Source organism: Haematobia irritans, chromosome 4, assembly GCF_050003625.1.
Source record: "Haematobia irritans isolate KBUSLIRL chromosome 4, ASM5000362v1, whole genome shotgun sequence".
NCBI classification, from domain to species: domain Eukaryota; kingdom Metazoa; phylum Arthropoda; class Insecta; order Diptera; family Muscidae; genus Haematobia; species Haematobia irritans.
In genome coordinates this window covers 193,183,890-193,209,722 of record NC_134400.1, presented here as the reverse complement: position 1 = coordinate 193,209,722, position 25,833 = coordinate 193,183,890, and the positions used below count along the sequence as shown (strand labels likewise).

General features: G+C 30.5%; 2 protein-coding genes across 2 annotated transcripts; one reads left to right on the top strand and one right to left on the bottom strand.

Moving 5' to 3' along the window:
- LOC142236774 (uncharacterized) lies at nucleotides 1-609 on the bottom strand. Its single transcript, XM_075308056.1, has 2 exons — nucleotides 588-609; nucleotides 1-514 (listed from the first exon to the last, which is right to left on the bottom strand). Exons 1-2 carry the CDS (start codon nucleotides 597-599, stop codon nucleotides 38-40), a joined length of 489 nt encoding a protein of 162 aa, XP_075164171.1. The 5' UTR covers nucleotides 600-609; the 3' UTR covers nucleotides 1-37.
- Nucleotides 610-4,871: 4,262 nt separating this feature from the next.
- On the top strand, nucleotides 4,872-10,981 carry LOC142234866 (uncharacterized). Its single transcript, XM_075306069.1, has 2 exons — nucleotides 4,872-4,960; nucleotides 10,608-10,981. The coding sequence occupies exons 1-2, from the start codon at nucleotides 4,949-4,951 to the stop codon at nucleotides 10,839-10,841; spliced, it is 246 nt and encodes an 81-aa protein (XP_075162184.1). The 5' UTR covers nucleotides 4,872-4,948; the 3' UTR covers nucleotides 10,842-10,981.
- The last annotated feature ends 14,852 nt before the right edge of the window (nucleotides 10,982-25,833 follow it).

The window sequence follows — 25,833 nt, the reverse complement described above, 5'->3', positions numbered from 1 at the left end:
TTAATACATAAAATTTTATTGTTATTTCTTGATTAAATTACAAAAATATCCTATAGACAATAACTCTAGCCACACCGATTTGTCCGGAAGTTTGAAAATTTGTGTTGATACCAAAACTGAACATAAGATTTCCAAGAGGTTTGAAATATTGCCAGAAAATGGGTTTACCAGGAAAAAATTTCTCATAGAGTAGGGCAAAAGGTTTCTCTTTTTCCATTAGTTTCTCGAATGCCCTCTTTATAAGTTCCGATACTTTTGTTGGTGATTCTGTTGGCCATATCCAAACTTCGATTATATCAGATATGTTGGGAATACCAATCGTTGATGCAGATGTTTGAGGCAATGCGGTGAACATAGGTAACGAAGATGTTATATTGTCTGGTATTAAATTCAATAACGATTCTGGAAATAATTTCCCATTAAGCTCCTCAATAGTGAAATCATAAGTTTCATAAGTATTCGGTGGGACAATCAAACCAGCAAAGTTGGTGGAAATCGTACAAAAAATTAAAATCTAAAATAAAAAATAAAAACATTATTATATACTCGTATTTAATTACACGTTTTAAAATTTATTTGAACCTTACTAGTCTCAACATTTCCCATAGCAGGACTATTCCCTAACAATGCCAGTAGTTTATCTTTTATAGCTTTTATACCTCTCCATATAGGTTGATGTGTGGTGGTTTTCTCTGTGTGATGTTAACCAATCAGAAACAACATTTTAATATTTTTTGTGGGAGGAGTTGGCATCACTTATACATGACACATGTATTTAGAATAATCCAAAATAACAGAGACTTGATAAAGATGGATACATTCAAAATTATGAAATATATAAAATATATTATTTTTATGATCTAATAACAAAATATTAATCAATCAGATTGCTCTTTTGAATTTGTAGGGAGCCGAGCAAAATGTAGCGGCGTTTTTTTTTATTTTTTTGTTCAAAATTTTGTTTTTTTTTTTTTGTGAAGCTAAGTGCTCATATATCCGTTCAATAAATTTATCTTGCATATTTGTTTCCTATCTTTTTTGTAAAAATAACTGAGAACACTCCTGTCCATTCGAAAGTGCTTATAATTGAATTTCAATTTTTCGCGCCAAAAAGGCTTATGTGGAAAATTCGTTATAGCCCATATAAGGAACCTAGGACTGGGATAAAACGTTTGCAACTACCCCGAGTTATTGGCTGGAAAATCCAGATAGGTGTAGTGTAATTTATTTATGAAAACGAAATGCAATTACATAGTATTTGACGCAAATTCTATGAAAAGTGCACTACCATCGGGTATTAATGGAACACAGAAAAAAGTGCCATAAATTTTCTTAGCACCATGTGTATTAATTTAAACAATTTTGTAATAAAAAACAAGTTAGGAAAGTCTAAAGTCGGGCGGGACCGACTATATTATACCCTGCGCCACTTTGTAGATCAAAATTTTCGATACCATATAACATCCGTCAAATGTGTTGGGGGCTATATATAAAGGTTTGTCCCAACTACATACATTTAAATATAACTCGATCTGGACAGAATTTGATAAACTTCTACAAAATCTATAGACTCAAAATGTAAGTCGGCTAATGCACTAGGGTGGAACACAATGTTAATAAAAAAAATATGGAAACATTTAAATCTGAAGCAATTTTAAGGAAACTTTGCAAAAGTTTATTTATGAATTATCGCTCGATATATATGTATTAGAAGTTTAGGAAAATGTTGGTATTTTGACCATTTTTGTCGAAATCAGAAAAACATATATATGGGAGCTATATCTAAATCTAAACCGATTTCAACCAAATTTGGCACGCATAGCTAATTCTACTCCCTGTACAAAATTTCAACTAAATCGGAACAAAAACTTGGCCACTGTGGTCATATGAGTGTAAATCGGGCGAAAGCTATATATGGGAGATATATCTAAACTGAACCGATTTCAACCAAATTTGCCATACATAGCAACAATGCTAAATCACTCCCTGTGCAAAATTTCAACTAAATCGGAGTTAAAAATTGGCCTCTGTGGTCATATGAGTGTAAATCGGGCGAAGGATATATATGGGAGATATATCTAAATCTGAACCGATTTCACCCAAATTTGGCACGCATAGCTACAATGCTAATTCTACTCCCCATGCAAAATTTCAACTAAATCGTCGTTAAAAATTGGCCTCTGTGGTCATATGAGTCTGAATCGGGCGAAAACTATATATGGGAGATATATCTAAATCTGAACCGATTTCAACCAAATTTGTGACGCATAGCTACAATGCTAATTCTATTCCCTGTGCAAAATTTCAATTAAATCGGAGTAAAAGATTGGCCACTGTGGTCATATGAGTGTAAATCGGGCGAACGATATATATGGGAAAACTATATATGGGAGATATATCTAAATCTGAACCGATTTCAACCAAATTTGGGACGCATAGCTACAATGCTAATTCTACTCCCTGTACAAAATTTCAATTAAATCGGAGTAAAAGATTGGCCACTGTGGTCATATAAGTGTAAATCGTGCGAACGATATATATGGGAGCTATATCTAAATCTGAACCGATTTCAATAAAATTTGACACACTTGACTATAGTACTAATTGTTCTTCTTGTGCAAAATTTTAAGCAAATTAGGGTAAAACTCTGTCTTTTGGGGCCATATAAGTCCACATCGGGCGAAATATATATAAGGGAGCTATATCTTAATCTGAACCGATTTCTTACGAAATCAATAGGGTTCGATTCTGAGCCAAAATACATACTTGTGCCAAATTAAAAGTCGATTGGACTAAAACTGCTACCTAGACTTTGATTACAAAAATGTGTTCACGGACAGACGGACGTGGCTATATCGACTCAGGAGCCCACCCTGAGCATTTTTGCCAATGACACCATATGTCTACCTCGTCTCCTTCTGGGTGTTACAAACATATGCACTAACTTATAATACCCTGTTCCACAGTGTGGCGCAGGGTATAAATATGGGAAACATTTAAATCTGAAGCAATCTTAAGGAAACTTCGCAAAAGTTTATTTATGATTATCGCTCGATATATATGTATTTGATGATAAGGAAAATTACAGTCCTTTTTACAAGTTTTCGACTAAGCAGAGACTATTTTAAAAGGGAAAATGTTGGTATTTTGACCATTTTTGTCGAAATCAGAAAAACATATTTATGGGAGCTATATCTAAATCTGAACCGATTTCAACCAAATTTGGCACGCATAGCTACAATGCTAATTCTACTCCATGTGCAAAATTTCAACTAAATCGGAGTTAAAAATTGGCCTCTGTGGTCATATGAGTGTAAATCGGGCGAAAGCTATATATGGGAGATATATCTAAATCTGAACCGATTTCAACCAAATTTGGCACGCATAGCAACATTGCTAATTCTACTCCCTGTGCAAAATTTCAATTAGATCGGAGTAAAATATTGGCCACTGTGGTCATATGAGTGTAAATCGGGTGAACGATATATATGGGAGTTATATCTAAATCTGAACCGATTTCAATAAAATTTGGCACACTTGACTATAGTACTATTTGTTCTTCTTGTGCAAAATTTGAAGCAAATTAGGCTAAAATTCTGGCTTCTGAGGCCATATAAGTCCATATCGGGCGAAATATATATATGGGAACTATATTCAAATCTGAATCGATTTCAATAAAATTTGGCACACTTGACTATAGCATTAATTGTTCTTCTTGTGCAAAATTTTAAGCAATTTAGGGTCAAACTCTGGCTACTGGGGCCACATAAGTCCATGTCGGGCGAAATATATATATGGGAGCTATATCTAAATCTGAAACGATTTCTTTCAAAATCAATAGAGTTCTATTCTGAGCCAAAACACATATTTGTGCCAAATTTGAAGTCGATTGGACTAAAACTGCGACCTAGACTTTGATTACAAAAATGTGTTCACGGACAGACGGAGAGACGGACATGGCTATATCGACTCGGGAGCCCACCCTGAGCATTCTTGCCAAAGACACCATGTGTCTTTCTCGTCTCCTTCTGGGTGTTGCAAACATATGCACAAACTTATAATACCCTGTTCCATAGTGTGGCGCAGTGTATAATTATGTCAAAATTTTATTTCTATAGAAAATTATGTCAAAATTTTATTTCTACAGAAAATTTTGTCAACATGTCATTTCCATAGGAAATTTGTCAAAATTTTATTTCTATAGAAAATTTTGCAAATTTTTATTTCTACAGGAAAAAAAGTTGTCAAAATGACGTCAATAAAAAAATAGGACGAAACATGCCTCGATCAGTTGAAGAAAATATTTGTGACCTTGAGACAAACATGTATTATCTCTGCATTACCCAACTCTTGCATATTCCGAAAAGTTTAATGAACTTAATTTTAATGGGGCACATTGTGGTGAATTTTATCATTAAAAAAATTAAACATTTTATAAAAGTTTTTTGTTGTTTGTTTTACATTTATGCTTAAAATAAAAATCTCCAGTGTCTTTACAATGAGATATCTGATACCCTTGTTGTAACTAAAAGTAACCGTTGTTTTCAGGTTTTCTTACGCCTTTGTAAACCAAAAATTTTAATGTTCACCTTCATGGCTATGATTTGATTTTCAGACAAGAGGTTCTTCTCCAGATGACAGTTAAGAAAACCAAAAGTTGGCTGGCGATTATTGCGGTGGTGTACTTAATACGATTGCTTAAGAATGCCGACATTGCCACAGTCGACGGTGGCAATGTGATATCTATGCAATGGATATCATCCATCCATCCATCTGAAGAATATTGAATTCACATTTTACTATGGCTGATGGAAATCTGTAATTAACCTTTTAGGGTTTTTTCATATATAAAGCCCTTTGATTTTAGTTTTATTTAAGTTAGTTTATTTTGATAATTCTAAACGATAACAATACATTTGTGAGAAAAACTAGAAAAACGCACAGCAAAATGTTCAGAATTGTAAGTAATTAATGGTCGACAATTTCTAACAAAACAAACTCTGCAATTATATACGGCCGTAAATTCGACCGAGCCGAGTCTTCTATAGAAAAAATCCTCGCAATAACCGGTTAATTGCAAATATATAGTATTGCAAGAGGAGCCGCCGATATATATTAAACTTAAAATGGCCGATTAAATACGTATATAATTAAGTTTGACAAAATTTTCTATAGAAATAAAATTTTTACTAAATTTTCAAAAGATTTAAAATTTTGACAACATTCTCTATAGAATTAAAATTTTGACAACATTTTCTACAGAAATAACATTTTGCCAAAATTTTCTATAGAAATAAAATTTGACAAAATTTTCTATAGGAATAAAATTTCTACAAATTTTGCTAGATTATTTTTGCTCGAGTGGCAAGCATGATTATGAACCGATATGGACCAATTTTTGTGTGATTGGGGATCGGCTACATATAACTATAGACCGATATGGACCAATTTTGGCATGGTTATTAGCGGCCATATATTAACACCACGTTGCAAATTTAAACCGGATCGGATGAATTTTGCTCGTCCAAGTGGTTCCGGAGTTCAAATCTGGGAATCGGTTTATATAGGGGCTATATATAATTATAGACTGATATGGACCAATTTTTGAATGGTTCTTAGAGACTATATACTAATATCATGTACCAAATTTCAGTCGGATCGGATGAAATTTGCTTCACTTAGAGGATCCGCAAACCAAATCTGGGAATCGGTTTATATGGGGGCTATATATAATTATGGACCGATATGGACCAATTTTTGCATGGTTGTTAGAGACCATATACTAACACCACGTACCAAATTTCAACCGGATCAGATGAAATTTGTTCCTCTAAGAGGCTCCGGAGTTCAAATCTGGGGATCGGTTTATTTGGGGGCTATATATAATTATGAACCGATATGGACCAATTTTTGCATGGTTGTTAGAGACCATATATTAACACCACGTACCAAATTTCAGCCGGATCGGATGAAATTTGCTTCTCTTAGAGCAATCGCAAGCCAAATTTGGGGGTCCGTTTATATGGGGGCTATACGTAAAAGTGGACCGATATAGACCAATTTTTGCATGGTTGTTAGAGACCATATACTAACACCATGTACCAAATCTCAGCCTGATCGGATGAAACTTGCTTCTTTTAGAGCAATCGCAAGCCAAATTTGGGGGTCCGTTTATATGGGGGCTATACGTAAACGTGGACCGATATGGACCAATTTTTGCACGGTTGTTAGGGACAATATATTAAAACCATGTACCAAATTTCAGCCGGATCGGATAAAATTTGCTACTCTTAGAGCAATCGCAAGCCAAATTTGGGGGTCCGTTTATATGGGGGCTATACGTGAAAGTGGACCGATATGGCCCATTTGCAATACCATCCGACCTACATCAATAACAGGCTCACTTAGACTATTCAGTCCATTGTGATACCACAGTGGTGAACTTCTCTCTTATCGGGCAGCACTCAGTGATAAGAGAGAAGTTCACCACTGTGGTATCACAATGGACTGAATAGTCTAAGTGAGCCTGATGCATAGGGCTGCCACTTAACCTAACCTAACCTACATCAATAACAACTACTTGTGCCAAGTTTCAAGTCGATAGCTTGTATCGTTCGGAAGTTAGCGTGATTTCAACAGACGGACGGACGGACGGACATGCTCAGATCGACTCAGAATTTCACCACGACCCAGAATATATATAATTTATGGGGTCTTAGAGCAATATTTCGATGTGTTACAAACGGAATGACAAAGTTAATATACCTATGGTGGAGGGTATAAAAATACCAATCAGATATCTCTATTCATTCTTATGCTAGCTACTGGAAGCCATCGTAGTCTACTGGTTACCATGCCCTCCTTGTATACAAAGGGTCATAGGTTAGGTTAGGTGGCAGCCCGATGTATCAGGCTCACTTGGACTATTCAGTCCATTGTGATACAACATTGGTGAACTTCTCACTTATCACAGAGTGCTGCCCGATTCCATGTTAAGCTCACTGACAAGGGACGTCCTTTTTATAGCCGAGTCCGAACGGCGTTCCACATTGCAGTGGAACCACTTAGAGAAGCTTTGAAACCCTCAGAAATGTCTCCATCTTTACTGAGGTGGGATAATCCACCGCTGAAAATTTTTTTGGTGTTCGGTCGAAGCAGGAATCGAACCCACGACCTTGTGTATGCAAGGCGGGCATGCTAACCATTGCATCACGGTAGATCATGGGTTGAATACCAGTTTCGACCAAAAAATTTTTAAGCGATGGGTTATTTTCTCTCAGTAATGTTGGCGACATTTCTGAGTGTTCCAAAGCTTCCTAAGATGGTTTCACTACAAAATGAAAAGCCATTCGGACTTGGCTACAAAAAAATTTTATCACAATTTTATTTCTTTTGGAATTTTTGTCAAAATTTTATTTCTATAGAAAATTTTGTCACAATTTTATTTCTATAGAAAAATTTGCCAAAATTTTATTTCTATAGAAAATTTTGTCAAAATTTTATTTCTATAGAAAATTTTCTCAAAATTTTATTTCTATAGAAAATTTTGTCACAATTTTATTTCTATAGAAAAATTTGTAAAAAATTTATTTCTATTGAAAATTTTGTCACAATTTTATTTCTATAGAAAAAGCTGTCAAAATTTTATTTCTATAGAAAACTTTGTCAAAATTTTATTTCTATAGAAAATTTTGTCAAAATTTTATTTCTTTGGAAAGTTTGCTCAAATTTTTTATTTCCATAAAAAAATTTATTTCTATAGAGAATTTTGTCAAAACTTTATTTCTATGGAAAATTTTCTTAAAATTATTTTGCTACAGAAAATTTTGTCCAAATTTTATTTCTATAGAAAATTTTCTCAAAATGTTATTTCTATTGAAAAATTTTTCGGAATTTTATGTCTATGGAAATTTTTGTTAATTTTCATACCCTTCACCACTACTGTGGTACAGGATATAATAAGTTTGTGCATTTGGATGTAACGCCAAGAAATAGTGGCCATAGACCCATCTTTTAGTATACCGATCGGCTTAGAATTAAATTCTGAGACGATTTAGCGATGTCCGTATATCTGCCTGTCTGCCCGTCTGTCTGTATATGTAATTTTGTGCACAAAGTACAGCTCGCAATTTAAGTCCGATCGACCTCAAATTTGGCATAGCGGTGTTTCTTGGGACAGAGACAATCGCTATTGGTTTTGGAAAAAATCGGTTCAGATTTAGATATAGCTGCCATATAAATCTATCCCCGATTTGATCATAGTTAGCGTGTTTATGTACCGATTTTCTTGAAATACCGTATATCCAAATATTTTATGAATCTCGAAAATCTTGCAAAATATCAGCCAAATCGGTTCAGATTTAGATATAGCTCCCATATATATCTTTCGTCCGATTTAGACTCATATGACCACAGAGGCCAAAGTTTACTACCGATCTTCGTGAAATTTTCCACAGAGGGTAGAATTGACATTCTACCAATGTTTGGTAAATTTGATTGAAATCGGTTCAAATTTAGGTATAGCTCCCATATATATCTTTCGTCCGATTTGAACTTATATGGCCACAAAAGCCGGAGTTTTGCCTTGATTTGCTTCAAATTTTGCACAAGGGGTACGTTTAATAGTACCGTTAAGTGTGTCAAATTTTGTTAAAATCGGTTCAGATTTACATATAGCTCACATATATATCTTTCGCCCGATTTGGACTTATATGGTCTCAGAAGACAGAGTTTTGCCCTGACTCACTTCAAATTTTGCACAAGCGGTACTTTTAACGATACTATTGTATGTGCCAAATATGGTCAAAATCGATTCAGATTTAGATATAGCTCTCATATATATCTTTCGTCCGATTTGAACTTATATAGCCTCAAAATCCAGGGTTTTGCCGTGATTTGCTTCAAATTTCGCACAAGGAGTACGTTTAGTAGTATCGGTAATTGTGCCAAAAATCGTTCAGATTTAGATATGGCTCCCATATATATCTTCCGTCCGATTTGCACTCATATGACCAGGGGGCATAACTTTGGCCTCCCCATTTACGTGAAATTTCGCATAGATAGCAAAATTATTATTCTAACTATACGTGTCAAATTTAGTCAAAATCGGTTCAGATTATATATAGCTCCCATAATGCGTACACCAGAGTGGGGAAATATGGTAGACTGTTACACATTTTAGACCCACTTTCAATGGAAATTTCCTCCAATTAACTGGATAGCGTTAGCCGATTTAAATGTTAATTCTAGAGATTTTGTAGAAGTAAAAAAATTGTCTCCTTTATATAGCTTCCAGCAAATGTAAAGTAGTTGAGATGGTGACACAAATTTTGGCCTACATAGGGGTGAAGGGTATAATATAGTCGGCTCCGCCCGACTTTACTTGCTTGTTATTTCTATAGAAATAAGATTTTGTCAAAATTTTATACCTAAGAAAATATTGTCGGAAATTTATTATTGCTTGCAAATTTGTTTAGGCAGTAGCCGACTATCAAACCTTTTTTGGAAGGTTCAAGTGTAGCTCACTTTGGGTTACCCGAATTTATTCTGTTATTAGTTGATAGTTTTGCTGCAAGCAGAGGATACTGATGAGGAATGTGGTAATTCCGAAACGTGCGTCCATCCAACTATCTTGCAGTCTATAGGGCTTTGCCCAAATAAATTTGACAAGCATACTTTCCTCTGTAGGTTAAGCTACGCTTGTAGTTTAATCAATGCATGGTTTTAAGCTGAGATCAAAAACAACAATAATGATTATAGAGAAACCAACAATAAAGAAAAAATGAATGGAAATTTATTCCTATAGAATTTTTTTTAAATGTGTTTCTATACAGAATTTTGTCAAAAGTTTATTTCTATAGACAGTTTTGTAAAAATTGTATTTCTATAGCGAATTTTGTCAAAATTTTATTTCTATAAAAAATGTTGTCATTTCTATGGACCATTTGCTCAAAATTGTATTTATATAGAAAATTTTGTCAAAATTTTATTTCTATAGAAAATTTGCTCAAAATTTGATTTCTATATAAAATTTTCTCAAAATTTTATTTCTATAGAAAATTTGCTCAAAATTTGATTTCTATGGAAAATTTTATTTCTGTAGAGAATTTTGTCAAAACTTTATTTCTATGGAAAATTTTCTTAAAATTTTTTTTTATATAGAAAATTTTGTCCAAATTTTATTTCTATAAATTTTCCCAAAATTTTATTTCTATGGAAAATTTTGTCAAAATTTTTATTTCTATGGAAAATTTTGTCAAAATTTTATTTCTATGGAAATTTTGCTTAAAATTGTTTATTTCTATGGAAAATTTTCTCAAAACTTTATTTCTATATAAAAATTTTCTCAAAATTTAATTTCCATAGAAAATGTTCTCAAAATTTAATTTCCATAGAAAATTTTGTCAAAATTGTATTTGTATAGAAAATTTTATTTCTATAGAGAAAAATTTCTCAAAATTTAATTTCTATAGAAAATGTTGTCAAAATTGTAGTTTTAAAGAAAAGTTTACATATTATTATTACAATTTTAATACGAGCTTATTGGACATGAAAGATTGAGGAAATTACTTCACCAATCCATTTTTTGTTTTGTTGTATCATTTCAGTTCCTGTTTTTATCGTTCCTCGTCATGGCTTTGGCTAAGCCTGGCTATCTTAACACCCATCACCATCCCATTGTAACTTCATATCATGCTGCCCCTGCGGTCCATGTGATTCGTCCAGTAATTACCACCCACAGCATTGCCACACCATTGATCCACGGTGGTCATCATCATGGAGGTTTCACCCATGGCTCTGGTCTATATCACGGAAGCATCCATCACCATGGCTTGTATTGAATTACTCGTTGCCATCGGCAAAACTGAAACTGAACAAGTTGTAAACGTTCAAAATTTCTGCGAACTTGCATTAATTGATTTCACTTTTTTGTTGTAGAATAAATGGTTTCATATTGGAAAAAAAAAACAAAACTCTAAAATCATGACATTTAATGTGCATTCTAGGATGAACTTTACAAAAAATTTACTCATATATAGGGGGGCTGATATATAATGCACCAAAGTGAAGTCCTAGGTTTATTTTTAATTTTACTGCAGGGAGAAAGGGCGGAAAAAACCAAACATGACAAACCATCAAATGATAATAGGGGAGACAGTGGGTGAATTGGCGGATGTCGTAACAACTAATACCAGCCGTGGCCATTCTTTTGAGTGTGCCAGTAAGATGGTCTTGGGTATTTGGGATCCCAGAACAGATATCAGAGGGCAATGTCTGCTAAACTGATGGATCGAAGATGGGTGAGTGAATGGGACTGGAAATATATGTGGAGGATTCAGGCACCGAGATCCTATTTCAACTACCGGGCCACAGCACAATATTCATCCGATTTTCTTGAAATTTGAGGTCTAGATAGGTTAGGTTATGTGGCAGCCCGATGTATCAGGCTCACTTAGACTATTCACTCCATTGTGATACCACAGTGGTGAACCTCAGTGGTGAACTTCTCTCTTATCACTGAGTGCTTCCCGATTCCATGTTAAGCTCAATGACAAGGGACCTCCTTTTTATAGCCGAGTCCGAACGGCGTTCCACATTCCAGTGAAACCACTTAGAGAAGTTTTGAGACCCTCAGAAATGTCACCAGCATTACTGAGGTGGGATAATCCACCGCTGAAAAACTTTTTGGTGTTCGGTCGTAGCAGGAATCGAACCCACGACATTGTGTATGCAAGGCGGGCATGCTAACCATTGCTCCCTGAGGCCTAGATGTACTATAGATTATTGAAGAACTGTGTTAAATTTGGCATATATGGGTCCATGTTTCGGTATAGGCCCAAGATATACCGATCAGCTGATTTAATTTCTTAGGGGCCCAGCACACGGTTGCCACTCAAGCCAAAAACAAAAACAATTTCCAAAATTTTAAGAAAAGTCTACAAAATTAAAAAAAAACAAGTAAGGAAAGTCTAAAGTCGGGCGGGGCCGACTATATTACACCCTGCACCACTTTGTAGATCTAAATTGTCGATACCATATCACATCCGACAAATGTGTTGGGTGCTATATAAAGGTTCGCCCCAAATACATACATTTAAATATCACTTGATTTGGACAGAATTTGATAGACTTTTACAAAATCTATAGACTCAAAATTTAAGTTGGCTAATGCACTAGGGTGGAACACAATTTTAGTAAAAAAATATGGGAAACATTTAAATCTGAAGCAATTTTAAGGAAACTTCGCAAAAGTTTATTTATGATTTATCGCTCGATATATAAGTATTACAAGTTTAGGAAAATTAGAGTGAGTTTTACAATTTTTCGACTAAGCAGTGGCGATTTTACAAGGAAAATGTTGGTATTTTGACCATTTTTGTCGAAATCAGAAAAACATATATATGGGAGCTATATCTAAATCTTAACCGATTTCAACCAAATTTGGCACGCATAGCTAGAATGCTAAATCTACTCCCTGTGCAAAATTTCAACCAAACTGGGCCAAAACTCAGGCTTCTGGGCCATACAAGTCCATATCGGTCGAAAAATATATATGGAAGCTATATCTAAATCTGAACCGATTTCAATCAAATTTGGCACACATGACTATACTACCAATTGTGCTCCTTGTGCAAAATTTCAAGCTAATCGGGATAAAACTCTGTCTTCTGGGTCCATATAAGTGCATATCGGGCGAAAGATATATATGGGAGCTATATCTAAATCTGAACCGATTTCAACCAAATTTGGCACACATAGCTACAATGCTAAATCTACTCCTTGTGCAAAATTTCAACTAAATCGGAGCAAAAAATTGGCCTCTGTTGTCATATGAGTGTAAATCGGGCGAAAGCTATATATGGGAGCTATATAAAAATCTGAACCAATTTCAATGAAATTTGGCACGCATAGCTAGAATGCTAAATCTACTCTCTGTGCAAAATTTCAACCAAATTGGGTCAAAACTTTAGCTTTTAGGACCATATTAGTCCATATCGGGCGAAAGATATATATGGGAGCTATATCTAAATCTGAACCGATTTCAATAAAATTTGGCACACTTGACTACAGTTCTAATTGTTCTTCTTGTGCAAAATTTTAAGCAAATTAGGGTAAAACTCTGGCTTCTGGGGCCATATAAGTCCATATCGGGCGAAATATATATATGGGAGCTATATCTAAATCTGAACCGATTTCTTCCAAAATCAATAGGGATCTATTCTGAGCCAAAACACATACTTGTGCCAAATTTGAAGTCGATTGGACTAAAACTGCGACCTAGACTTTGATTACAAAAATGTGTTCACGGACAGACGGACAGACGGACAGACGGACATCGCTATATCGACTCAGGAACCCACCCTGAGCATTTTTGCCAAAGACACCATGTGTCTATCTCGTCTCCTTCTGGGTGTTGCAAACATATGCACTAACTTATAATACCCTGTTCCACAGTGTGCAGGGTATAAATATATATTTTGCAGTTTATGATAAAATGTTTGTTGTTATTATGATTTTTATACCCTCCATCATAGGATGGGGGTATATTAACTTTGTCATTCCGTTTGTAACACATCGAAATATTGCTCTAAGACCCCATAAAGTATATATATTCTGGGTCGTGGTGAAATTCTGAGTCTATCTAAGCATGTGCGTCCGCCCGTCCGTCTGTTGAAATCACGCTAACTTCCGAACGAAACACGATATCTACTTGAAACTTGGCACAAGTAGTTGTTATCGATGTAGGTCGGATGGTGTTGAAAATGGGCCATATCGGTCCACTTTTACGTATAGCCCCCATATAAAGGGACCCTCAAATTTGGCTTGTGGAGCCTCTAACAGAAGCATATTTCATCCGATCCGGCTGAAATTTGGTACATGGTGTTGGTATATGGTCTCTAACAACCATGCAAAAATTGGTCCATATCGGTCCATAATTTTATATAGCCCCCCTATAAACCGATCCACAGATTTGGCTTGCGGAGCCTCAAAGAGAAGAAAATTTCATCCAATCCGGTTGTAATTTGGAACATGGCGTTAGTATATGATCTTTAACAGCCGTGCCAGAATTGGTCCATATCGGTCCATAATTATATATAGCCCCCATATAAAACGTTCTCCAGATTTGACCTCCGGAGCCTCTTGGAGGAGCAAAATTCATCCGATCCGGTTCAAATTAGGAACGTGGTGTTAGTATGTGGTCGCTAACAACCATACCAAAATTGGTCCAATCACACAAAAATTGGTCCATATCGGTTCATAATCATGGTTGCCACTAGAGCCAAAAATAATCTACCAAATTTTTTTTTCTATAGAAAATTTTGTCAAAATTTTATTTCTATAGAAAATTTTGTAATAATAAAATTTTCATCATTGTCAAAATTTTATTTCTATAGAAAATTTAGTTCAAATTTTTTTCGGTTCATAATCATGGTTACCACTCGCGCCAAAAATAATCTACCAAGATTTTATTTCTATAGAAAATTTTGTCAAAAATTTTTTTCTATAGAAAATTTTGTTAAAATTTTATTTCTGTAGAAATTTTTGTAAAAATTTTCTTTCTATAAAAAATTTTGTTAAAATTTTATTTCTGTAAAAAATTTTGTCAAAATTTTATGTCTACTTCGTCAAACTGAATTATATACGTATTGGATCGATCTTTTTTGATTTAATATATACCACGTATGAACTTACATACAATTTAGAAGATGGTGTCAGGAGGTTTTAAGATACCTTGCCATCGGCAAGCGTTACCGCAACTTAAGTAATTCGATTGTGGATGGCAGTGTTTAGAAGAAGTTTCTACGCAATCCATTCGGATAATTTCTGGGGAGAATGGAAGCCGCATTTTTTAATCTATAGAAAATGTTGTCAAAATTTAATTTCTATAGAAAATTTTGTCAAAATGTTATTTCTGTAGAAAATTTTGTTAAAATTTTATTTCTATAGAATTTTTTTCCAAAATTTATTTCTATAGAAAATTTTGTCAAAATTTTATTTCTATAGAAAATTTTATAAAAATTTTATATCTATAGAAAATTTTATTTCTTTAGACAATTTTGTCAAAACTAGCCAATTTACACTAGTTTTTATACGCCAAAATCGTGATGCTAAATATGGTTATTCATTACGAAAACTTGTTTTCAGGGAAAATTATTGTATGCGCTCCATGGTGGATGGGTTTCAATATAAAATTATGTCACAAGTATGCCCTAAAGATAAAGTTTTCCTTTCCTTAATACGGTCTGATGCTGAAGGTATATAACTCCCACAAATTATTATTTCCTACTCAAGAAATAATTTGGTGACTTATTAGTAAATTACAATGTCATGGTGATATAGCAAGTGTTACGTAAAGCAAATCTCACGTGCGATGTGGAGGAGTTGCACGCGTTTCGACCAAATAATTTCCATATTTGTATCACGTTTGTCGTGTGTTAAACGTTTACAATGAATCGCATATTCGTAGAAGGAAGTAGGTGTGAAATTCCATTGACGTATCATGCAGCAACTAGGCAGCACAGATCTATTGTTATTTTCAAGTATATTTCATAGGAAACGACAAATGAAAACGAAAGGAATATATCGCCTTTTGGCTCAAAGTATTTGTTTAGGGAACATAAAGTCGTGGGAATTTAAAACTTGAAATTTATTTAATTTTAAACCCTCAGATTTTTTTTGATCACCAAAATCATATAGCAGCAGTGGCGAAACACTTAGTTCTTTCATGGCATGCCCTGCCCTACACTGTGGATAAGAAATAATACACAGCTTGGTACGCACTAGACCAAAAATAATCTACCAAAATTTAGAGTAAATTTTTTCAAAAAACCTACCAAACAAAACAATTTTATATCCATAGAAAATGTTGTCAAAATTTCATTTCTATAGAAAATTTTGTCAAAATTTTATTTCTATAGAAAATTTTGTTAAAATTTTATTTCTATAGAAAATTTTGTTAAAATTTTATTTCTATAGAATTTATTTCTATAGAAAATTTGGTCAACATTTTATTTCTATAGAAAATTTTGTCAAAATTTTATTTCTATAGAAAATTTTGTCAAAATTTTATTTTTTATAGAAAATTTTTTTAAAATTTTATCTTTATAGAAAATTTTGTCAAAATTTTATTTCTATAGAAAATTTTGTCAAAATTTTATTTCTATAAGAAATTTTGTCAAAATTTTATTTCTATAGAAAATTGTGTCAAAATTTTATTTCTATCGAAAATTTTGTCAAAAATGTTTCCTTATAGAAAGTTTTGTCAAAATTTTATTTCTATAGAAAATTTTGTCAAATTTTTATTTCTATAGAAAATGTTGTTAATTTTTTTTCAAAATTTTATCTTTATAGAGAGTTTTGTTAAACTTTTATTTCTATAGAAAACTTGGTCAACATTTTATTTCTATAGAAAATTTTGTCAAAATTTTATTTTTATAGAAAATTTTGTCAAAATTTTATTTCTATAATATATTTTGTCAAAATTTTATTTCTATAGAAAATTTTGTCAACATTTTATTGCTATACAAAATTTTGTCAAAATTTTATCTTTATAGAAAGTTTTGTCACATTTTTATTTCTATAGAAAATTTTATCAAATTTTTATTTCTATACAAAATTTTATCAAAATTTAATTTCTATAGAAGATCTTGTTAAACTTTTATTTCTATAGAAAATTTTGTCAAAATTTTTTGTTTATAGAAATTTTGTCAAAATTTTATTTCTATAGAAAAATTTATCAAAATTTTATTTCTATAATTTTCTTGCTATCAAAATTTTATCTTCATAGAAAATTTTTCAAAACTTTATTTCTATAGAAAATTTTGTCAAAATTTTATTTCTATAAGAAATTTTGTCAAAATGTCATTTCTATAGAATTTTTTGTCAAAATTTTATTTCTATAAGAAATTTTGTCAAAATGTCATTTCTATAGAATTTTTTGTCAAAATTTTTATTCTATAGAAAATTTGGTCAACATTTTATTTCTATAGAAAATTTTGTCAAAATTTTATTTCTATAGAAAATTTTGTCAAAATTTTATTTTTTATAGAAAATTTTTTCAAAATTTTATCTTTATAGAAAATTTTGTCGAAATTTTATTTCTATAGAAAATTTACTTTCTGTAAAAGATTTTAACAAAATTTTATTTCTATTGAAAATTTTGTCAAAATTTTATTTCTATAGAAAATTTTGTCAAAATTTTATTTCTATAGAAAATTGTGTCAAAATTTTATTTCTATAGTAAATTTTGTCAAAAATGTATCCTTATAGAAAGTTTTGTCAAAATTGTATTTCTATAGAAAATTTTGTCAAATTTTTATTTCTATAGTAAATTTTGTTAAACTTTTTTTCCATAGAAAATGTTGTCAAAATTTTATCTTTATAGAGAGTTTTGTTAAACTTTTATTTCTATAAAAATTTTTGTCAAAATTTTTTCTTTATAGAAATTTTGTCAAAGTTTTATTTCTATAGAAAATTTTGTCAAAATTTTTTCTTTATAGAAATTTTGTCAAAATTTTATTTCTATAGAAAATTTTATCAAAATTTTATTTCTATAAGAAATTTTGTCAAAATTTTATTTTTTATAGAAAATTTTGTCAAAATTTTATTTTTATAGAAAATTTTTCAAAATTTTATTTCTATAAAAAATTTTGTCAAAATTTTATTTCTATAGATAATTTTGTAAAAATTTTAGTTCTATAGAAAAATTTGACAAAATTGTATTTCTATAGAAAATTTTGTCAAAATTTTATTTCTATAGAAAATTTTGTCAAAATTTTATTTCTATAAGAAATTTTGTCAAAATTTTATTTCTATAGAATTTTTTGTCAAAATTTTACTTCTATAGAATTTTTAGTCAATATTTTATTGCTATAGAAAACTTTGTCAAAACTTTATCTTTATAGAAAATTTTTCAAAATTTTATTTCTATAGAAAAATTTGACAAAATTGTATTTCTATGGAAAATTTTGTCAAAATTTTATTTCTATGGAAAATTTTGTCCAAATTTTATTTCTATAGAAAATTTTGTCAAAATTTTATTTTTATAGAAAATTTTGTCAAAATTTTATTTCTATAGAAAATTTTGTCAAAATTTTATTTCTATAGAAAATTTTGTCAACATTTTATTTCTATAGACAATTTTGTCAAAATTTTATTTCTATGGAAAATTTTGTGAAAATTTTATTTCTATTTATAAATTACCTCTTAGTTGGAGAGGAATATTTTGCAAAATCTACCAAAACATTGAAGTCTATCAAGCAGTCAAAAATTTACCATTTTTGCTAGAATTCTACCAATTGTGGCAACCGTGATCCAAATACACCAGTGTGAGACAGGCAGACGGACATTGCAAAATCGATTCAATCTAATTCTAGGTTAGGTTAGGTTAGGTGGCAGCCCGATGTATCAGGCTCACTTGGACCATTCAGTCCATTGTGATACCACATTGGTGAACTTCTCTCTTATCACTGAGTGCTGCCCGATTCCATGTTAAGTTCAATGACAAGGGACCTCCTTTTTATGGCCGAGTCCGAACGGCGTTCCACATTGCAGTGAAACCACTTAGAGAAGTTTTGAGACCCTCAGGAATGTCACCAGCATTACTGAGGTGGGACAATCCACCGCTGAAAAACTTTTTGGTGTTCGGTCGAAGCAGGAATCGAACCCACGGCCTTGTGTATGCAAGGCGGGCATGCTAACCATTGCACCACGGTGGCTCCCAATCTAATTCTAAGACGATCGGTATATTAAACGATGGGTCCTAGGCTGGTACTTGTAGGCGCTACTTACAATTGCACAAACTTATTATTCCCTGTACCAGATTAGTGGTCAAGGGCACACTTAATTGGATCAATAATTTGTTGATTGATTTGTTTCTTTTGCAGCCTTTTCAACCTACGACTGCATATCAAAAATTGCAAAAATTGAACACATTGACGTCATTTGTATATCTTAGACTTAGAAATCCAAATACTTTTCACAGTCTATAGTTTACTACTTGTGACCAAAAAAAAAAAAAATAATTATGAAATTTTATACTCATTGGTTAATGATTATTCTTAATACGAGTAGATTTTATTAATTTGAAATATCAACTAAATTGAATTGAGCCATGCAATAGACATACATTCTATTACTTTCGAATAAGATATTAACCTTTGATGAGTGCATTAGCATTGTGTGACGAGTTCAATTATGAATCAATTTCATAATGCATTTACTTGGAAACTGTCAATGGGTGAATGGGATCATTTGAACTGATTTGTCCCTTATAATTACATGTGAAAAACAAACCCCATACACCGTATCATTCATTCAATTAAGTCTATTGATAAAATTGTGGCTAATTCAAGAGTTTGTTTTCCATGGTGGTCATAGACTCTACCTCCTTAGAAATAAATAGATAGGCTCATTTACTAATGATATTGACACGTTCAAAACAATTAAGGATTTTGACCTCAAAGACCTGAAATGATATTCTACATGGTTCTTGGTAAATTTCCACAAAAACAAAAACACTCGAATGTATAGTGGCTACGCCGTTTGTTTTCCAAAAAAAAAAAAAACAAGTAAGGGAAGTCTAACGTCAAGCGGGATCGGCTTTATTATACCCTGTACCATTGTATAGGTCTATATTTTGGATACCTTCCACGGTTGCCGAATTTTAACCCAGCAAGAAAATTGGAAGTTCTTCTAAAGGCACAACTTTAAAAGCACTTCCAAAAACGTCCTCCCAAAGATGTCTTTTTTTTTATTTTAACTGCACAGGAAGTTCATTTCAGTTAATTTTTTTATAATTCGCTGTTTTCATATTTTTAATGAAAAATTTAAAATTTTTGTTTCAAATAGGCTAAAAACAGATTAAGAATTAACAAATAAGAAAAGTCTAAAGTCGGGCGGGGCCGACTATATTATACCCTGCACCACTTTGTAGATCCAAATTTTCGATACCATATCACATCCGTCAAATGTGTTGGCGGCTATATATAAAGGTTTGTCCCAAGTATATACATTTAAATATCACTCGATCTGGACAGAATTTGATAGACTTCTACAAAATCTATAGAGTTAAAATTTAAGTCGGCAAATGCACTAGGTTGGAACACAATGTTAGTAAAAAAAAATATGGGAAACATTTAAATCTGAAGCAATTTTAAGGAAACTTCGCAAAAGTTTTTTTATGATTTATCGCTCGATATATATGTATTAGAAGTTTAGGAAAATTAGAGTCATTTTTACAACTTTTCGACTAAGCAGTGGTGATTTAACAAGGAAAATGTTGGTATTTTGACCATTTTTGTCGAAATCAGAAAAACATATATATGGGAGCTATATCTAAATCTGAACCGATTTCCACCAAATTTGGCACGCATAGCTACAATGCTAATTATACTCCCTGTGCAAAATTTCAACTACATCGGAGTTAAAAATTGGCCTCTGTGGTCATATGAGTGTACATCGGGCTAAAGCTATATATGGGAGATATATCTAAATCTGAACCGATTTCAACCAAATTTGGCACACATAGCTACAATGCTAATTCTACTCCCTGTGCAAAATTTCAACCAAATTGGGGTAAAGCTCTGGCTTCTGGGACCGTATTGGTCAATATCGGGCGAAAGATATATATGGGGGCTATATCTAAATCTGAACCGATTTCAATAAAATTTGGCACACTTGATTATAGTACTAATTGTTCTTCTTGTGCAAAATTTTAAGCAAATTAGGGCAAAACTCTGGCTTCTCGGGCCATATATGTCCATATCGGGCGAAATATATATATGGGAGCTATATCTAAATCTGAACCGATTTCTTCCAAAATCAATAGGGTTCTATTCTGAGCCAAAACACATACCTGTGCTAAATTTAAGTCGATCGGACTAAAACTGCGACCTAGACTTTGATTACAAAAATGTGTTCACGGACAGACGGAGAGACGGACATGGCTATATCTACTCAGGAGCCCACTCTGAGCATTTTTTCCAAAGACACCATGTGTCTATCTCGTCTCCTTCTGGGTGTTGCAAACATATGCACTAACTTATAATACCCTGTTCCACAGTGTGGAGCAGGGTATAAAAAAATGTGATATTTTCTCAAATAAATAATTTTTATAATTTTTTATAATTTTTAATGGATTCTAACGTTTGTCGGAAACGTTTGACCTCAAATATTTTCAAAAATTCACAATTTTGTTAAATTGGATTTAACATTTTTTTTTTCGACAAAATTCAAATATTTTGTACCATTTTATGAATTCGTACTCTGTTTTTAACTTATTTGAAATAAAAAAGTTAAAATTATCCATTAAAGTATGAAAAAAAACAAGTTATAAAAAATTGAATTAAAAGAACTTCCTGGGTAGTCAAAATAAAGAACATCATTGGGAGTGCATCTTCTGGAAGTGCTTTTAAAGTTGTGCCTTTGGGAGAACTTCCAAATTTTTTTGCTGGGAAGTGACGCAAATTCAGTGCAACGGCTGTTGAAATGGTGGAAATCCGTCATATGACTAGCCCATGTTAAATTCATAGCTTCTACGTCAATTTGGCACCATTTCCGTATTCAAACAGAACATTTTCACTACTTTTTTGGCGACGCTTTTTTGCTGGGGAATGGTAGATTTTTAACTGATTGGTAGATTGGTAAAATTTTTCATATTTCGCTAGATTTTTCAAAATATACCTCTCCAAATAAAATTTTGACAATCGTTTCTATAGAAATAAAATTTTGACTAACTTTTCTATAGAAATAAAATTTTTGAAAAAATTTTCTATAGAAATTAAATGTTGACAAAATTTTTGAAAGAAATTTTCTATATAAATAAAATTTTGACTAACTTTTCTATAGAAATAAAATTTTGACAAAATTTTCTATGAAAATAAAGTTTTGACAAAATTTTCTATAGAAATAAAATTTTGACAAAATTTTCTATAAAAATAAAATTTTGACAAAATTTTCTATAGAAATAAAATTTTGACAAAATTTTCTATAGAAATAAAATTTTGACAAAATTTTCTATAGAAATAAAATTTTGACAAATTTTCTATAAAAATTAAACTTTGACAAAATTTTCTATAGAAACAAAATGTTAACAAAATTTCCTTTAAAAATAAAATGTTGACAAAATTTTCTATAGAAATGAAAATTTTCCATAAAAATAAAATTTTGACAACATTTTCTAAAAAAATTGACAAAATTTTCCACTTTTCTATAGAAATAAAATTTTGACTAACTTTTCTATAGAAATAAAATTTTTGAAAAAATTTTCTATAGAAATTAAATTTTGACAAAATTTTTGAAAGAAATTTTCTATATAAATAAAATTTTGACTAACTTTTCTATAGAAATAAAATTTTGACAAATTTTTCTATAAAAATAAAATTTTGACAAAATTTTCTATATAAATAAAATTTTGACTAACTTTTCTATAGAAATAAAATTTTGACAAATTTTTCTATAAAAATAAAATTTTGACAAAATTTTCTATAGAAACAAAATTTTGGCAAATTTCCTACAGAAATAAAATTTTGACAAAATTTTCTATAAAAATAAAATTTTGACAAAATTTTCTATAGAAATAAAATGTTAACAAAATTTCCTTAAAAATTAAATTTTGACAAAATTTTCTATAGAAATGAAAATTTTCCATAAAAATATAATTTTGACAACATTTTCTAAAAAAAATTGACAAATTTTCCACTTTTCTATAGAAATAAAATTTTGACTAACTTTTCTATAGAAATAAAATTTTTGAAAAAATTTTCTATAGAAATTAAATTTTGACAAAATTTTTGAAAGAAATTTTCTATATAAATAAAATTTTGACTAACTTTTCTATAGAAATAAAATTTTGACAAATTTTTCTATAAAAATAAAATTTTGACAAAATTTTCTATAGAAATAAAATTTTGACAAAATTTTCTATAGAAATAAAATTTTGACAAAATTTCCTTTAAAAATAAAATTTTGACAAAATTTTCTATAGAAATGAAAATTTTCCATAAAAATAAAATTTTGACAACATTTTCTAAAAAAAAAATTGACAAAATTTTCCAGTTTTCTATAGAAATAAAATTTTGACTAACTTTTCTATAGAAATAAAATTTTTGAAAAAATTTTCTATAGAAATTAAATTTTGACAAAATTTTTGAAAGAAATTTTCTATATAAATAAAATTTTGACTAACTTTTCTATTTTGACAAAAATGTCAATAAATTAAAAAATTTACAAATTTTTCTAAAGATATAAAATTTTGATGAAATTTTCTTTGGAAGTAAAATTTTGACAACATTTTCTATATAAATAAAATTATAAGAAAATTTTCTATAGAAAAAAGATATGACAAAATTTTCTATAGACACAAAATATTGAAAAATTTTCTATAAAATTAAAAAATTGCCAAATTTATAAAAATAAAAATAAAAAAATATATATTTGATAAAATTTTCTATAGAATTGAAATGTTAACAAAAATTTTTAGAGAAAGAAAATTTTGATAAAATTTTCGATAGAAAAAAAAATTGTCAATGTTTTCTATGGAAACAAAGCGTTAAGAAATTTTTTTATAGAAATAAAATTGTTCTCCCCATTCGGGAGAACATATGCACAATTGACTATGTTACTACTAATTGTACTGTTTGTACAACATTTAGAGCAAATAACACTAAAACTCTTGCTTCTGGCGCCATAGAAGTCCACATCGGACGTAGGAAATATATGGAAGCTACTTCTAAATCTGAACCGATTTCTACCAATATTCTGTTCTGATCCAAAACATAAATTTTTTTGCAAATTTGAAGTTGATTGGACTAAAGCTGCGACCTGGACTTTGATTATAAAAATGCATTCACAGACAGACGGACGGACATGGCTATATCAACTCAGTGACCGGCCCTGAGCAATATCGCCAAAGCCACCACTTATCTATCTCGTCTTCTGCTGGGAGGTGCAAACATATGCACTAAATTATAATACCATAGTGTGGCGCAGGGTATAAACAAATGTGTCCTAATTGTAACTCTAACGATTCATCACTAGAAGTTATACCTATGACCCTTTGTTGTTTTTTTTTATTGCAGCGGAATGAGTCTATGCTAATATCACACCTTGACCATTACATATCCTAATGATTTTTGTTGGATTTTTCCACGGACTCCTCAGCCAAGGTCTAAACAGCATGTTGGATCATACATTATCCCAACTGAGATGAGGTAAAATACGCTCACAATAGAAAGTATCCATTGACCCTAATAAGATGAGGGGATTGCTCTTTTAGAAAAATACACAATGCATAAATTTCATGAAATATGGATTGCAAGTTAATAGTCCGCACATATGAAGGGCATTGTATAGATTTTTTTTTTTTTTTTTTTGTATTAACATAATGATCCCAAAACTGCCTACAAATGTCGCCATATTCGACTAGACACCTATCATATTGCGGTTAGACCCATTTTGGTGACAATATCCTTTTGTATTGTGAGCACAATAGTCAAGGTAATTGGCCCTCCTACAATGATCGGTATCTTGAACTCTTTTGGTTATTGTTTCTTAGTTCATTAGCATTATTGTCAAAAATATGTGGCTAATCAGTTAATGCACTTTTACCTTAATGGTTTAGAAATTTTATAAATCTATTTCGTATTAATTACACACCTCCAACACCCCGTTTATTTTATATAATTCGTTGAATCATATCTAGATTGTGTTATCTTAAAAACGGGAACACGTGCAGAAAGGTCGATGAAATGAATTCAATACAATTCCATTTATTTGCCCTCAGCATCAATAAAATTTTGACCAACCTTTTCTGTAGATATAAAATTTTGACAAAATTTTCTATAGAAATAAAATTTTGACAAAATTTTCTATAGAAATCAACATTTTCTATAAAAATAAAATTTTGACAAATGTTTCTATAGAAATAAAAATTTTCTATAAAAATAAAATTTTGACAAAATTTTCTGTAGAAATAAAATATTGACAAAATTTTCTATAGAAATAATATTCTGACAAAATTTTCTTCAGAAATAACATTTTGACAAAATTTTCTATAGAAATAAAATTTTGACAATATTTTCTATAGAAATAAAATGTTGACAATATTTTCTATAGAAATAAAATGTTGACAAAATTTTCTATAGAAATAAAATTTTAGCAAATTTTCTATAGAAATAAAATCTTGACAAAATTTTTCATAAAAATAAAATTTTGACAAAATTTTCTATAGAAAAAAAATTTTGACAAAATTTTCTATAGAAAAAAAAATTAGACAAAATTTTCTATAGAAAAAAAATTTTGACAAAATTTTTTATAGAAATCAAAATTTTCTATAAAAACAAAATTTTGACAAAAGTTTCTATAGAAATAAAAATTTTCTATATAAATAAAATTTTGACAAAATTTTCTATAAAAATAATATTTTAACAAAATTTTCTATAGAAATACAATTTTTACAAAGATTTCTGTAGAAATGAAATTCTGACAAAATTTTGTATAGAAATAAAATTTTAACAACATTTTCTATAAAAATAAAATTTTGACAAAAGTTTCTATAGAAATAAAAATTTTCTATAAAAATAAAATTTTGACAAAATTTCCTATAAAAATAAAATTTTGAGAAAATTTTCTGTAGGAGTAAAATTTTAACAAAAATTTCTTTAAAAATAAAATTTTGACAAAATTTTCTATAGAAATAAAATTTTGACAAAATTTTCTATACAAATAAAATTTTGACAAAATTTTCTATAGACATCAAAATTTTCTATAAAAACAAAATTTTGACAAAAGTTTCTATAGAAATAAAAATTTTCTATAAAAATAAAATTTTGA